The sequence below is a fragment of the Candoia aspera genome, chromosome 7 (genome assembly GCF_035149785.1).
Source record: "Candoia aspera isolate rCanAsp1 chromosome 7, rCanAsp1.hap2, whole genome shotgun sequence".
NCBI classification, from domain to species: domain Eukaryota; kingdom Metazoa; phylum Chordata; class Lepidosauria; order Squamata; family Boidae; genus Candoia; species Candoia aspera.
Window position 1 is genome coordinate 34,200,311 of NC_086159.1, and position 16,916 is coordinate 34,217,226.

The window sequence follows — 16,916 nt, forward strand, 5'->3', positions numbered from 1 at the left end:
AATAAAACTAACCTGTTCAGGATCTTGTAGCGGCGATGCAGGTAATAGATTTTTCTCCTGGAAGAACAGCAAAAATGAAGCCAGTCGAGAAGAAAACCCATCGTCAGTTACAGTATGAACTAGCAAGGAAGGAAAGGAGATTGAAGATAGAATCCTGTAAGAGGTGGAAGAAGAAACTAAAAAGAGATTAACAGCCAGAACCACCAAAAATATCCTTGAATAGTGTCAGGTCTTGGGAAAATTTAATATGTGTCCTCTGTGTGTGTGTGTGTGTGTGTGTGTGTGTATGTATATGTGTGTTTATGTGTATGGATGCATGTATGCTCATTACTTTCCTTTTTTCCAATTAAGTCATGCACCTTGAAGCATTTTTTGTTCAATGAATCTTGGAACCTGAAACTAAATAAAATGCTAAGTTTTTATATTCGTAATAAAATGCTTTAAATATGAGAATATAAAAGAAAATGCCACTGGGAAAATCCTTAGCACTAAGAGATTGTTATAATTATACATGCAGTACATGTACAGGTGATGCTGGTGCTAGTGATGCAGTTTTCAAGAGGTTATGTTCATGCACAATAGTAGTGAAACTGAGGCATTTAGTAGGTGTTTTCCCTAACAGTTTTTACAGTTCTTATATCTGTGATGTGAGTGTGAGACTACATTGGCTAGAACTGCTTTTGCATCCTCCATTAACAATGTGACATAAGAGGTTGATGGGACAGTGCTACTAATTCAGATTAGTATTATGTGCACATTTTTCAGCATTATGGGCTGAAGGTCCGTTGCTTAATCAAGGGAAAATATCAATGTAGGAGGGGCTTATTTACACTGCCACCTTGCCCAGTGACCATATGGCTAGCAACCGTGTGGAGGGCAGGAAGAGAGGACATTGCTTTGCACTCACCCCCCGCCCACCGCAGTGCAACCTCTGGGCATGTCTTCCTGCTCCCCTTTCAAAGTCCTGTTGCCTGATTCTCTCAACTCAGACATTGCTTTTCTGGTTTGCCCACTGCACTTTAATTTATTCTAGGCCAACATTTCACTTGCAGAGACAGAATCACCACCTCAAGTGGGTCGGTGTTTGTTGCCTTGGAGGCATTCTGGAGTTATAGCTGAAAGATGATGAAACAGTGCACTGATAGGCTTATAAAAACAAACAAACAAACAAAAAATGTCCAGTGGAATAATCACTCAGGAAAAGAAGAATAGTCATTAGACAAACATTTCTGCAAGGCTATGAACCAGCAACCATCTATAGCTCATATATGTTGTGTAAGTGTTGTAATCACTTGCAATATCACTAGTAATAGTTCTGTAACTAGTGGAGTTAGAGACCTACAGTGTGGCAATATAGAATTTTTTATTTCAGTGTTGGTTGTTGTATCTATACGTCTGCGTGTATATACACTGTATACACACAGCTACTCCTCCCTAAATGACTACCTTACTCAAGAGATCATTCGCAAATATGATGGTAATAAATGGTAATAAAAAATTCATTTTCCAACCAATGCACACATTTATGACCAAATTTCATGCACCTGACAACAACACATGCTGGAGTGAGAGTAACACTGGTGAAGCTGTACAAGAGAACTTTATCTGAATGAGACAGCAGAGACCAGTGATCTTTGCAGCATCTCTCTCTCTCTCTCTCTCTCTCTCTCTCTCTCTGTTATGGGTTCACTTAGTGATTATTTTGCTCAGTGACCTAGCCGCTGGCAGAGAATGCAGTCACTAAATGAGGAATGGGTGTATATATATTCAGTTTAGCTTTCTAAGTATGGAAGATGATTGGGAATTGCTTTTCTGGTACAGAGGAGGGCTCAAAAGCATAGCAGTTGTCCAATGGAAGCCTGCAGTCCAGACAAAGTACCTTGCATGTCAAAGGGCCTCAGCTTGACCAGGATATTCATAAGCTGATCTAGAGTCAAGCTGGCATGAGAGCAGGACAGGAGTAGCCTAAGGCTGCGGTATGGACATGCCCCAAAACAACTGAAATTAGAAATCTTTTCTAGGTGTATTGAGATTAAAGCTATCATTATCTTACATTACATGGTTATGGGTAGCCATAGTCCAACACAGCTAGCCTGCGCAGCTAGACTGAAGAAAGCTACTCAAAGAACACAGTGAAATAACCTCTCTGTTCCTGTTGCACAGGTTATATGGAAGTCTGCTCAACTAAGATTTGATTTAAAATAAAAACAGAACTATAAAATTGATAACACTCCCACTATATTAAGAATAATATAGCTTAAGCTTAAAAAAATTACCTCACTGCTTTAAGGAAAGAAGTATTATTAAGCAAATTGAAAGAAAATTGTCATAGGGCTTTATCTAAAGATCATTGTATTTTGAAGTCTGTAAGAACATTACATGCTTAACTTGGCTGAGAAATCCAGTTTGGTTATTAGAAGCAGAGATTTTTTCCTTTTTGGATGTCAGACTTGCCAATGAAAAGGAAAAAATGCACAATTCGTTTATGAAATTCACTAATATAATAGGAGATGATAGCTACTAGAGTAAGTCCTATGCAGGACAAGTATGGAAATAAACCAATTGGAAGGCAAGATTGAGCAGAGAGGCCTCATATTCATTGGGCCGGCTCAATTTCCACACATTACTTGGCTTTTCTAATCTAGTGTTCCAACATAAAAAGCTTATCATTTGGGGAAGTTGGTATAAGTACTGTCCTACAGGCACCACTTATGCCCATATTCATGAATATGTGTACCATCATTCTGCAACTGAATTCCCAAGTATAATTCTAGGTATCAAAACCCAGAGAAGAGAAAGCACTAGCAGATGGATATCACCTTCATATTCTTTTCATAAATATCCCCAAAGTCTGGTTTCTCTTCCAATCATGTAAATTTTTCCTTTTACTAAAGATTGTTGGAAACAGAATACTAGTCACAATGCACTTTGGTCAGATTCAGGCTGATGTATGCTTTTAATAAATAAACAATTGTTTATTTAATTTGCAAGACATAGTCATTAGACTTATACACATACACTTTATTATCCAAACCTGAATAGTCTTTACACTATGAATAATAAAATCTATTAATGTTATTCCATTATATGATGTGATATTTTTCAGCATGTGCGAATTTTTTTATTCTGCATCTCTCTGTGCTATGATCCTTCATGTATCTTCTACGATACAATGCTCCTTGAAAACAAAGCACCTGATCACCTTTGTTCAGGGAAGTTTGCAGTAAAAATACAAAATATTGAGTCAAAATTATTTAAGGGTTGTTCAACAAAAAAGCCTTCATTTTTCATAGCACAGACTATGTGTGGAGCATCAAAATGTGTAATTTATAATGCACAATCTGAAAAGACAAAGCAGCAGTAGGGTGCATTCATCTAAATAAATTAAACTGATCTTACAATCATATTACAGTTTGAGTTTGAGCTATAATTTTAATTCTTTAGAATTCTAGTTTTGCTTTTTAGATTTAAGTTTGTGCCTTATAATTAAAATCCAGTCAATACTGAAACCATTACAGTTTTAATTCCAACTTCATATGTTTACAGAAGAGAATTAAAACTTTAAAAGTAACTTTTTTGCAATTAGCTCTGCATATTAATAGCTATTTAGAACCTAATTAGATCAGGAAACTTTGCATAGTGCAAATTTAATTTTTGTTTAGTGTAGTGTATCCTTTCTGAAAGTTGGATTAATCTTATTTCTTTTAGAACACTGATATAAATCTATAGAGGTGATAGATGAACTAAGTTATTATGTTGCTGTTAGCCAGCTGTATGTTAAACAAAAGTATCTTAGAATACCACATTTCTCTAACAACATGAAGTAGCAAACTATCTTAAGAGTTACAAATATATTCTTGTAATATATTTGATTTTAGAAAAAATTAAAAATAGTTAAATATACCCAAATTGTCATAATGACATGTTGAATTAATTTGGTTATTATTAATACACAACATTTTAACAATTCTTCTTAAAAATAACATAAATATTTAATTTATTTAATCTGAATGTTTAAACGTTTGTTTCTAGTGATGCAACATACATCATGGCTGGTCATAAGCTCTAAATATGCCAGATGCATCTCACAGACAGACAATTTCTGTGCTGCCATACATCCTTGGATGTTCGTTACCTTTCACTGATTGCAAAGAAACGTCCATTTAATTACTTCAACTGAATCATAATCACTTCAACTTCATGTTCATGAATTCTCCCAGAACGTAATTAAACCTACCTGAAAGGCATTCTTACATTCATAAGTTCCGCAAATTTTCCCAGTACTTCCCAAGGTGCATGCAACTTCACAAAGATTATATCACTGTTTGATATAGATGACTGCAACAGAAAAGTTAGATAAAGAATATCTCCTGAATACATCAGTATAGAACAAAATGCATGTTACTTTATCATTCCTAAATTAAAGAGATTTTTCAAGTTTTGTTTTAAACCTCTGCAAACCTTGGAAATCTCCCAATCCTGCTGATGCTTCTTTCTCTTGGGTAATACTATTTTAGCTGTTAGTAATTGGTTAAATTATTACAAAGCATTGGTGAACAAGGTGGTGGAATTATCAGGGGTCAACTCAGCATTTCTCCTAAGCATAAGGGGGTCTCTTGAGTAAACACATCTCTATTGTGTTTGTGGGATGTCACATGGGTCACCTGATTTCCATTTCCTCCTTCTTCTTGGGCTTGGGGATTAACAATCTCCATTACCCTTCTGGCGGACTTGCCAGCAGGAGCTGCTACAGGATGCAGCTCTTGCTCTTTAGAAAGTGTCTACAAAGAACCAGTGATGATTAAGTGCTTTCTACTATGAACCTACCTGTATCCAGATCTACTGAATAAAAGTAAGCTATCTCTATTCTCTTCATCTAACTACAGTGTGAAGACTGAACTTATTTCTGAACATAATTAAGCTTAAGCTGCCAGTTCCTTTTTTTGGTTCACGCTTCTACTCTGCAAGATTGCTGTTTGCTGCTTGGAGTTCTTTCATTAACCTTTAAAAACTCCATCAAGTAATTGGATAAATTATTCCAAAGCATCGGTGAACAAGGAAAAGGTCTATTTTTGTGTGGAAACTATTTAGAAAGTAGGAATATGATAACATTAGAAAAATTAAACAGGATATTTTGAAAGTCACCCACAGAACAAATTGAGTGAAACAGTTTTGATATATTGCTTAAAAATCACAGAATATTTGAAACATTACTCTCAAATATTTTCTTAATTTAAATGGTTAAATAATTAAGAGTGTTGAGGGCTACAAAATATCAACCTTAATAATCTTTTAAGACCCAAGACTAATCTACTTCAAGTGTTTCATTCACAGACTCATTAATGAAATGTATGAAAATCCCATTCAGAACCACCTTCCTGCAAGGTGGTAAGGTTGCAAGTTGTAGAATACTGGAGAGCTTGTAATGATGCTTGTAAATCAGCTTTAGCATAGTAAAAATGTTTTTGTGATTTAGCATAGTAAAAATGTTTTTATGATTTCCAACTTGAAAATTCCCTCATCATAAATTGATTTCAGAACACGGTTGAAATTATTACATATTCAATATGGCTGTGCAAAGAGTTGAAACAGTGAGGAAAGTCTGTATGAAGCACCCTTTCAAAGCTGCTTCACAAAGCATCATGTCCACTACTTCCTGTTTTCAAAAGTGAAGCCAAACAGGCATATTGGCTTGCTTTGCATTGCTCCCAGACTCTTAACTGGAACAAGGAGATTAAAGTACAGTAAAACCAAGTGTGTAGTTTTAAATCATATATACTGTATTGTTCTTTTGATCAGATTTACTACTGAATGATCTAGCTATCATGCAGTTATAGGTGCATTCAGGTTTATAAGTGCATAGACATAAGCCATTACACAAATTTTTCACAAAGCAAGACACAAAACCATAACGTTAATGTTCATTGGCTTAATACAAAGCATATAGTATCTTAGGTACTGGTTTTATGTTTGTGTGCTTTTTATAATACATTAAATTCATTCATGCTCTGGCCAGAAGGAGTATTCACTAACTTGGAATCAAGCACTGAGTACACTTTCTAATGTGTTCTAATTCATGTTGTATTTATGAAGACCACAAATAGACAAGTGTGGTCAGCATATTCTAGAGGCTATAATGGAATACAGATGATGAAAGTTCTTTTCTAAGAAGGCAACAATCTATGGCAGGTTGTTGTGTACAGCATAGTTGCAGTTTCCAAGCAATCTTTAGAGAGAGACTCACACAGACTTTATTAGTTAAAAATGAAGACTCTTTAGACCACTCCATAGAGTTGCCACAACCACATCAAGATCTAGGGACACCTGCAGCTGGAATAATATATAAAATTCCAAATACCATACTTGAAAAAGGACAAGAACTAGAAAGAGGTCACAATAGGGCAAATGAAATGATCGGGGAACAGGTCAGCATCGTTGTTATGAGGAAAGGATAGAACATTTGGAAATCTTTAGCTTAGAATAAGGGTGACCAGGAATAGGGTAATGATCAAGTTGTATAATATTCAACAATGGTATGGACAAAATGGACAAGATTTTTTTCCCTCTCAAAACACTAAGATCATTGGTTATCTAATGAAGTGATTAGAAGATTTAAAACAGATGAAAGAAAGTACAACACCTAATTATCACAATGCCAACTCATGTGGGAAGCCATATGCTAGATCTGGTTTGTTTGTTTTTTTGCCTCAGAGCAATTATTTTATTTATTTATTTATTTAATTTTTTATCCCACCTTTATTATTTTCATAAATAACTCAAGGTGGTGAACGTACCCAATACTCCTTCCTGCTCCTATTTTCCCCACAACAACCACCCTGTGAGGTGAGTTGGGCTGAGAGAGGGCGACTGGCCCAAGGTCACCCAGCCGGCTTTCATGCCTAAGGCGGGACTAGAACTCTCAGCCTCCTGGTTTCTAGCCCATGTGATCTGAAGGTTGACAGTATTAACACCAGTCTGTCATGATCAAACCACTATCCGGTCACCTTGAGACTCATGTCCATCACTAATCTTTCTATGTTGCCATCCAGCAGTTAATAAATAATATCCAGCATTTAGTACTAGCAATTTATAGTGTTATCTGGCAATTATTGATGACAATATAAAGTCTACCTTCATCACTGATGTTATAAATTGCTAGTGCAGAAATAATAATTGTGAATGAAAAGGGACTCTATTCTCCAAAATAGTGCAACTCTCAAAGAAAGGTCCCTTCATGAATAATAACTCCTTTTGTTCAGCTGACTACTATTGCATAAGGAAGAAAAAAAATGATCAAAATAAATTGTATTTAAAATAGAGTAAGAACACCAATTTAAACAACTTGGGAGATGATGATTCAAAACTAAAGCAAAATAAAGTTATATCCAAGATCATACATTAACACAGAAAATGTTGAATATGACTGAAAAGTTCTACTTAAAACTTAAGGTAAAAAAATATTGAAGCATATTGTTGTCCACCATTCATGCTAAAGAAAATTGCATCTTTCATGGTTATTGTTTTAATTACATTTTTATATAACCAAAGCTGTGCCATTCAAACACAGAGGGAGGCAGTTATTAAGCCTGGGTGAATCCCAAAGATGGATGGCTAGTGTAATTGAAAACTTTGAAGGGAGTGCCTTTCTTAAAACAAAACAAAACAAAACCTAAGGAGGTTTGAGAAGATCATGAAATGATTATACTGAGTACATGTAAACTGCAAGTATTTACATCTCTTACATGCAAAATTTAGGTAGTCTGCCCAACCCTGAAAGTTTTCACAGTATTATAAGTTCCTAAAACATAAAACTGAAGGCAGTCAGAACATTGTATGGTTACAAAGGCTACCTAGTGAGTCCATGGGCTTTTGAAGGCAACCATTCAGCCTTAATCTATTTATTAATCAGCTTTTGTCTTTACCATGTAAAGTCTGATTCTTGAGAAAATTGACAAAGGCTGATCCTGGATATAACTTTATTTTGCTTTGTTTTTGTTTCATATCAGATTTTCTTTCATGTTATTATATTCAGTTGAAGTTTCAAAGATCTAACTTTCCAGACCTCATTTTGGATCAAGTTTAAGTCAAATCAGAAAGCCACTGAATCAGACTTGAGATGAATCAGGCTATTGCTTAAATCACGAGATTGTGTTTAATCAAATATATAGGTCAATGCACATTTTCTTGAACGTCTGACCCTCTTGAAATCAGCTATTATATTATAAATTGCAGGGAAATACTTTTGCTTCCAAGCCCCCTACCTCTTTTTCCATCTGAAGTCCTTCTGCTCTGATATTTCTTTCAAATACTTCTCTTTTGTCTGTTTGGAAGTTAGATTTTCTATACACTAAGATATAGTCAATCCGACATTTTCCATCCCTGAAGTATAGCCCGCTGGATTTGTTTTTTCCTGGTATATCCTGTAAAGGCAGTCAGTACATTTGTCAAAAAAACACTAATGGCTTTAACAGTGTTGGCAAGCAAAGGATTTTAGAACAAAGTATCTGAAAACTACCACAAAACATATGAATATCCCTCATGTAATGTAAAGTAAAACGACAGGATTTATTAAAACACATTAAGAGTCTTCCATATAATCATGCCCTATGTAGTTGTGATAACTAGACAGTGGCTTTCCTATTGCAGCTATTTTCTGAACGTGCCTATTACATGTTTCCAAAATGTCATATTTTCTGTCCCAATGGTGGCCCAGACAGTTCTTTTTTAAAAAATAACTTAGATCCATTATAATTCAATATTTAGCTATTGCACTCTTCCAAAAGAAGCTGATCTATGGGTTCTTTTGGACTTATGGCTGTTGTTGGAATAGCAGGTAGAAACTATGGTCTGTACAGACTTTGCCCAGGTACACTTGGTATGCCTGATACAGGTGTTTCTGAACAGGATGCTCTTCTGTCTGTCACTCATGCCCTTATCATCTCACAGTTGTAATGTGCTTTACTTGGGACTGCCTTTGAAGACTACTTGGGAACTGAAACTGGTCCAAAATACTATGGCCTGGCTGAAGACCCTTTGGAAGTAGGCTTTCAGGTACAATTTGAAGTGCTAGTCATTACCTACGAGGCTTTTTATGGCTTGGGTCATTGAACTCTATGGGATTGCTTCCTCTGTGTAGAATCTTCCAGGCTCGTACTAAGGAACATTTATTAATGGTAGCACAGAGGCAAGCTTTCTTTGTACCCCTTTGGAATTCTTTTTCCCATGAAGTTAGAATGGCTCCCTTCATACTTGTGTTTCAGAAACAGGTAAATACTGTTTTTCCTTATCGTGCCTTTGGAGGATAGGTAAAAGGAATGCTGGCTTTTATTTTGTTCCTGGAGGTTATGCTTTTCATGATTAGAAGTGACTATTCTACATTTGTTATCTTATTTTTAGTAGGTTGCATATAAAGTTTTAAATAAATAAATAATCTGTCATTCTATGCACTGCTTTAATATGCTTGTTTTGTTTTAGACTGTCAATCATACATCATAGCAAATGTTTATTTTCATCACAAGAATTAGCTATGCTGCCTGGAGAGTTTGGGAATGTAATACAGCACATAACCTGAAAGATATAAGAATGATAAAAACACTGTGATTTTATAATATATTGAACCTACTGTACAGCTCTGTCTGAGAAGTAAATTGAGAAGTACAGCATTATTAACTCAGAGCTATATTACATTCCACTTAAAGTGGGACCTACTTACAGTCACTCATGCCTTGGTCACCTCCCAGTTAGACTACTGCAATGCATTCTACATGGAGCTGTCCTTGAAGAGTATCCAGAAACTTCAGCTGATGCAAAATGCAGAAGCACAAGCAGTTATGTGTGCTTCTGGTGAACACATGTTACACCTTTGCTTTGCGAGCTGCACTGGTTACCAGTTTGTTTCTGGTCCAATTCAAGGTGGTGGTGTTGACCTTTAAAACCCTTCATGGCAATAACCCATGGGTTATTTGAGGGACCCCCTCTCCCTGATTTCATCTGCCTGTCCTTCCAGATCCAGCAGAGATGTTATGTTATGTTCGGTCGCCTAGAGAGCTACATTTGGCAGACCCTAGGTGGTGGGCCTTTTCTTCTGTGGCCCCTGGGCTGTGGCATCTTCTCCCCCCTGAGGTAAGGCTGGCCTCGTCACTGTTGAGCTTCCAGAGGTCACTCAAGACCTGGTTATGCCAGCAGGCCTGGGGACCCCAGGGGATGGGTGAACTAGTGAGGTGGCTCCCTTATTTTTAACATCCCTTCATCTATTATTCTTTGTTTTAGTATGGTATTTTTGAATATCTTTTAATGTATTTATTGTTTTTAGCTCTTTTGTACACTGCCCAGAGTCGCTATGTTTGTGAGATGGGCGGCTATATAAATTTGAAAAATAATTAAATAAAATATTTGTAGGAAATTTCTTACCTCTTCAATTGATTCCAGTCTGCTAGTATCATCTGAAGTACTAGTCAAGTTACCATGGTGAAGCAAAGACTCATCATCTCTGGAAGAGTTTGTTACTCCTTCTAATTCATCAAAGATAATATTGACATCCTTAGCTACTAAAAAGCAATGACAAAGAATTAAGACATTGGTGCTTTAAGTAATAAAAATATCAGATGTGCTACCGTATGTGCTTCAAAACTTTTGCAAATCTTTTCAAAACTGCAAAAAGATGTGGCATGGGGTTGCTCAACATATCTGGAATGAACAGGACAAGGCCGGCCTTTGCAATAATTATATAATTTGTGTCTATTACAACAGATCATGTTATGTGAACAAGCAGAGCATCTTCTAAGTGACAGTGATTCACACATACATGCTCTGTGTTTTGACCTACAGTACAGTTTTTAAGTCCATGATAAATCATGGCAACTATGTAGCTGCTTAACATCTGACAGGAATTCCAGTGTCTGTTATTCATTTTTATGTCCACCCTACATAATTTAGTTATTTTCTAAGAAGTATGAGACATAAACCTATTTTCTTAAAAAAGCTTTAAAACTGTACCTCAAAATAGTGTCAAACTTTTATATTTGGCTAATAAATACCTTGTACTGACTCTGTTTAAACGATATATTTCAAGACATTTATATTTTTCATTCATGAAAGAAACAAAAACAAGCAAATAAATGATAGCCTTATTTTCATGATCAAGTTGGGTTGATCCTAATTTGTTACAGGTAAACTTTTAACCCATCTCCAGTTAATCTGCTTCAAGTTTATTCATGTGTATACAATTATTGCAGAAAAATGCCAGCTTGGGGTGTATATATATATACATACACCAGTTATTTCAGAAAAGTGAAAAATGAGTCTTGTATAAAAACAGGTGGGATATAATTCTAATAAATACTTGTCAGGTCTAGTCCTCTTATTCATACTAGGGGGTATATCTATTGATATTTATTTGCCAGTACCAGGTAAATATTTAGTCCCAAGGACTAGTCTTTGTTTCTAAAAATGACTAGATTTATAATGTGAAAGGGTTTTTGTTAAACAATAATAATTGTATCAATAAGTACATAATAACGGTGTAAACAGAAAAAAAAGCAAATGTAATATATATCTTTTGAAGTTATATAGAAATAATAAGATGATACTAACGGTTAACATTATAAGCAAAACACAAAATTAAAAGAAAAAGGGGAAAGAGAGTAGCAATTGTATACTATAGACCAGTGCTTCCCAAACCTTTTCCTTCATTACCCAAAACTGCGATCTGGTGGAAATCCCAATGATCTGGTGCACAGTTCAGGAAAGCCTTAAGTGACTACTTGGTATGAGAGGGTAGCTATGGCCTTAGACTGAATTACGCCTATCTGGCTTCTCACTGTTCATGGATCCCAGAGGGTGATTTTTGGATGGGTTCTAGGACATGAAATAGCAGAAGGGACACCTAGGATATCACTGGAGGAATACAGAGAGCAATAAATATGACTGGATTTGTAAGAGCCTTTGTTAGGGACTACACTGTGGTGATGAGAGTATCAAGACAGAATTACTTTGTTGCTCTTACTGCATCCACAAATCGCCATCCAGCCACCCTTCTTAACGTAACCTGGCCCTTGCAGAGGAGTGCTGCTATGAGGATTTTTCACAGCATCTGTCAGATAAAATTGCTCACATTGATTTGGACCCTGGTTGTGCAGATCCTATGAAGTTGGCTGAGGCATGGTCTGGCATGGCTCTCTGGGAAGAGTTTGATGCATCGTAATGGCTTGTTTCAACCACGATTCGTTAGATAAGCCAGAAGGGCTGAATTCAGATATAATACTTAACCATAATCAAACAAACTACATTATGACTTATTATGATACATAAACCCATCCAATGTAAATGGCTTTGGGTTCAGGCAATACAGAATAGGCAGAGATATATATTTAATGGCCTTCTCCTTAAGCTGGGGAGTTCCAACACGTAAGTATAATAAATAACTATATTATTTATAACAGTAGCAGAAATAGCGTATACTGAAGAGTATACTGAAGACTAAATGTCTTTTCACTTGCATCATGGTCTAATGGACTCTATAGCTCCAAAAAAAAAACCCTTTAAAAAAAGGAATGCTATTATTCATTACTTGTCTAGTTGTTTTTTTTTAATCTGTTCAATTGTGTCCACTTCTCTAAGACTGCCTGGATAAGTCCCTGCAGTTTTCTTGGCAAGGTTTTTCAGAAGTGGTTTGCCATTGCCTCCTTTCTGGGGCTGAGAGAAAACTGACTGGCCCAAGGTCACCCAGCTGGCTTCGTGCCTAAGGTGGGACTAGAACTCACAGTTTCTAACCTGATGACTTAACTGCTACACCCAACTGGCTCTCTCTGGTCTACTAAGAAAAGGTTTAATAACAGCAGCCTATGACATAAAAAGGGACGCGGTGGCGCTGCGGGTTAAACCGCTGAGCTGTCGATCAGAAGGTCGGCGGTTCGAAACCGCGCGGCGGGGTGAGCTCCCGTTGTTAATCCCAGCTCCTGCTCACCTAGCAGTTCGAAAACATGCAAATGTGAGTAGATCGATAGGTACCGCTTCGGCGGGAAGGTAACGGCGTTCCGAGTCGTCATGCTGGCCACATGACCCGGAAGTGTCTATGACAACGCCGGCTCCAAGGCTTAGAAACGGAGATGAGCACCGCCCCCTAGAGTCGGATTCGACTGGACTTTACGTCAAGGGAAACCTTTACCTTTTTATGACATAAAAATCCCTTTAATTCTGGTCACTGTTTTTCTAGAACTGCATCACAGCATTAGGAAGATAAAAAGATGGTAACAAAATAATAGCTGCAACCCCTATCTTAAGAGAGAAAGCAACAATGGGGCTTCCAGTGGGAATATGGTGGACTGAGCCACTGTGCCCGCGGGTTCCGTGGGCAGAACTAGCATCGTGGCAGTTTTTCCAGGCTCAGGCTGGTTTCTCCTGTAGCCCAGAGCTTTTTTCTGGATCAAGGAAAAAGCTTGGAATTGACCCATTCGTCCTCCAGACAGTGAGTTGCAACCAGGAGACTGTGGACAGCATACACAATTGATGTGTAAGACTTTGCCGGGAGGCTGGGATTTCACCATTTCCGAACCACGTTGCAGCCCTTAAAGGGACAGTAAGTCCAGCCACTCCATTTCTAAAACACCAAATTTACTTTTTTTTTTTTTTTAAAGTTTTGTACCCTAAGAGACTTCAGCAAAGGATCGTTACCTTGTCGTGGTGCTGGAGCTTCAGCACCTCAATGATGCCATGAGCTAAAACCGTGAAGGGCCACCCAAGACGGGAAGGTCATGACAGAGAGGTCGGACTACATGCGATCCCTGGGGAAGGTAATGGCAACCCACCCCAGTATTCTTGCCGTGAAAACTAAATGGATCAGTACAACCAGAGATATGTTGGTATACCATCGGAAGATGAGACCCCCAGGTCAGAAGATGGTCAAAATGCTACTGGGGAGGAACAGAGGATGAGTTCAACTAGCCCCAGACGTGATGACGCAGCTAGCTCAAAGCCGAAAGGACGGCTACCGGCCGACGGTGCTGGTGGTGAACGGCGAATCCGATGTTCTAAGGATCAACACACCATTGGAACCTGGAATGTAAGATCTATGAGCCAGGGCAAATTGGATGTGGTTATTGGTGAGATGTCAAGATTAAAGATAGACATTTTGGGCGTCAGTGAACTGAAATGGACTGGAATGGGCCACTTCACATCAAATGACCACCAGATCTACTACTGTGGACAAGAGGACCACAGAAGAAATAGAGTAGCCTTCATAATTAATAGTAAAGTGGCTAAAGCAGTGCTTGGATACAATCCAAAAAATGACAGAATGATCTCAATTCGAATTCAGGGCAAGCCATCTAACATCACAGTGATCCAAATATATGCCCCAACCACAAATGCTGAAGAAGCTGAAGTAGAGCAGTTCTATGAGGATCTGCAGCACCTACTGGACAACACACCTAAAAGAGATGTTATTTTCATCACAGGAGACTGGAATGCTAAGGTGGGCAGTCAAATGACACCTGGAATTACAGGTAAGCATGGCCTGGGAGAACAAAACGAAGCAGGACACAGGCTGAATTTTGCCAAGACAATTCACTCTGCATAACAAACACTCTCTTCCAACAACCTAAGAGACGGCTTTATACACGGACGTCACCAGATGGACAACACCGAAATCAGATTGACTACATCCTTTGCAGCCAAAGGTGGCGGACATCTGTACAGTCGGTAAAAACAAGACCTGGAGCTGACTGTAGTTCAGATCACGAACTTCTTCTTGTACAATTTAGGATCAGACTAAAGAGATTAGGGAAGACCCACAGATCAGCTAGATATGAGCTCACTAATATTCTTAAGAAATATGCAGTGGCGGTGAAGAACAGATTTAAGGGACTGGACTTAGTAGATAGGGTCCCGGAAGAACTCTGGACAGAAGTTCGCAGCATTATTCAGGAGGCAGCAACAAAATACATCCCAAAGAAAGAGAAAACCAAGGAGGCAAAATGGCTGTCTGCTGAGACACTAGAAGTAGCCCAAGAAAGAAGGAAAGCAAAAGAGAACAGTGATAGGGGGAAATATGCCCAATTAAATGCAAAATTCCAGAGGTTAGCCAGAAGAGATAAGGAATTATTTTTAAACAAGCAGTGCGTGGAAGTGGAAGAAGACAATAGAATAGGAAGGACAAGAGACCTCTTCCAGAAAATTAGAAACATCGGAGGTAAATTCCAGGCACAAATGGGCATGATCAAAAACAAAGATGGCAAGGACCTAACAGAAGAAGAAGAGATCAAGAAAAGGTGGCAAGAATATACAGAAGACCTGTATAGGAAGGATAACAATATCGGGGATAGCTTTGACGGTGTGGTCAGTGAGCTAGAGCCAGACATCCTGAAGAGTGAGGTTGAGTGGGCCTTAAGAAGCATTGCTAATAACAAGGCAGCAGGAGACGATGGCATCCCAGCTGAACTGTTCAAAATCTTGCAAGATGATGCTGTCAAGGTAATGCATGCTATATGCCAGCAAATTTGGAAAACACAAGAATGGCCATCAGATTGGAACAAATCAACTTATATCCCCATACCAAAAAAGGGAAACACTAAAGAATGTTCAAACTATCGAACAGTGGCACTCATTTCACATGCCAGTAAGGTAATGCTCAAGATCCTGCAAGGTAGACTTCAGCAGTTCATGGAGCGAGAATTGCCAGATGTACAAGCTGGGTTTAGAAAAGGCAGAGGAACTAGGGACCAAATTGCCAATATCCGCTGGATAATGGAAAAAGCCAGGGAGTTTCAGAAAAACATCTATTTCTGTTTTATTGACTATTCTAAAGCCTTTGACTGTGTGGACCATAACAAATTGTGGCAAGTTCTTAGTGGTATGGGGATACCAAGTCATCTTGTATGCCTCCTGAAGAATCTGTATAACGACCAAGGAGCAACAGTAAGAACAGACCATGGAACAACGGACTGGTTTAAGATTGGGAAAGGAGTACGGCAGGGCTGTATACTCTCACCCTACCTGTTCAACTTGTACGCAGAACACATCATGCGACAAGCTGGCCTTGAGGAATCCAAGGCTGGAGTTAAAATCTCTGGAAGAAACATTAACAATCTCAGATATGCAGATGATACCACTTTGATGGCTGAACGTGAAGAGGAACTGAGGAGCCTTATGATGAAGGTGAAAGAAGAAAGTGCAAAAGCTGGTTTGCAGCTAAACCTCAAAAAAACCAAGATTATGGCAACCAGCTTGATTGATAACTGGCAAATAGAGGGAGAAAATGTAGAAGCGGTGAAAGAGTTTGTATTCCTAGGTGCAAAGATTACTGCAGATGCTGACTACAGTCAGGAAATCAGAAGACGCTTAATCCTTGGGAGAAGAGCAATGACAAATCTCGATAAAATAGTTAAGAGCAGAGACATCACACTGACAACAAAGGCCCGCATAGTTAAAGCAATGGTGTTCCCCGTAGTAACATATGGCTGCGAGAGCTGGACCACAAGGAAGGCTGAGAGAAGGAAGATCGAGCTTTTGAACTGTGGTGTTGGAGGAAAATTCTGAGAGTCCCTTGGACCGCAAGAAGATCAAACCAGTCCATACTCCAGGAAATAAAGCCAGACTGCTCACTTGAGGGAAGGATATTCAAGGCAAAACTGAAATACTTTGGCCACATAATGAGAAGACAGGACAGCCTGGAGAAGATGCTGATGCTAGGGAGAGTGGAGGGCAAAAGGAAGAGGGGACGACCAAGGGGAAGATGGATGGATGATATTCTAGAGGTGACGGACTTGTCCCTGGGGGAGCTGGGGGTGTTGACGACCGACAGGAAGCTCTGGTGTGGGCTGGTCCATGAAGTCACGAAGAGTCGGAAGCAACTAAACAAATAAACAACAACAACACCCTAAGAGAGGCTTTCTGTAGTAAGAAGAAGCAGAATCTCTTGG

The 16,916-nt window shown here is 38.3% G+C and overlaps 1 protein-coding gene across 1 annotated transcript in view; it reads right to left on the reverse strand.

Annotated features, from left to right (window-relative positions):
• The window catches only part of ANO4 (anoctamin 4), a 97,091-nt gene that overhangs the window by 40,423 nt on the left and 39,752 nt on the right, over positions 1-16,916 (reverse strand). The window contains exons 7-10 of the mRNA XM_063308111.1: positions 10,411-10,547; positions 8,262-8,420; positions 4,238-4,338; positions 13-57 (exon numbers count right to left, since the gene is read on the reverse strand). Coding sequence (XP_063164181.1) covers positions 13-57; positions 4,238-4,338; positions 8,262-8,420; positions 10,411-10,547 — 442 coding nt within the window. The remainder of the gene's footprint in view (positions 1-12; positions 58-4,237; positions 4,339-8,261; positions 8,421-10,410; positions 10,548-16,916) is intronic.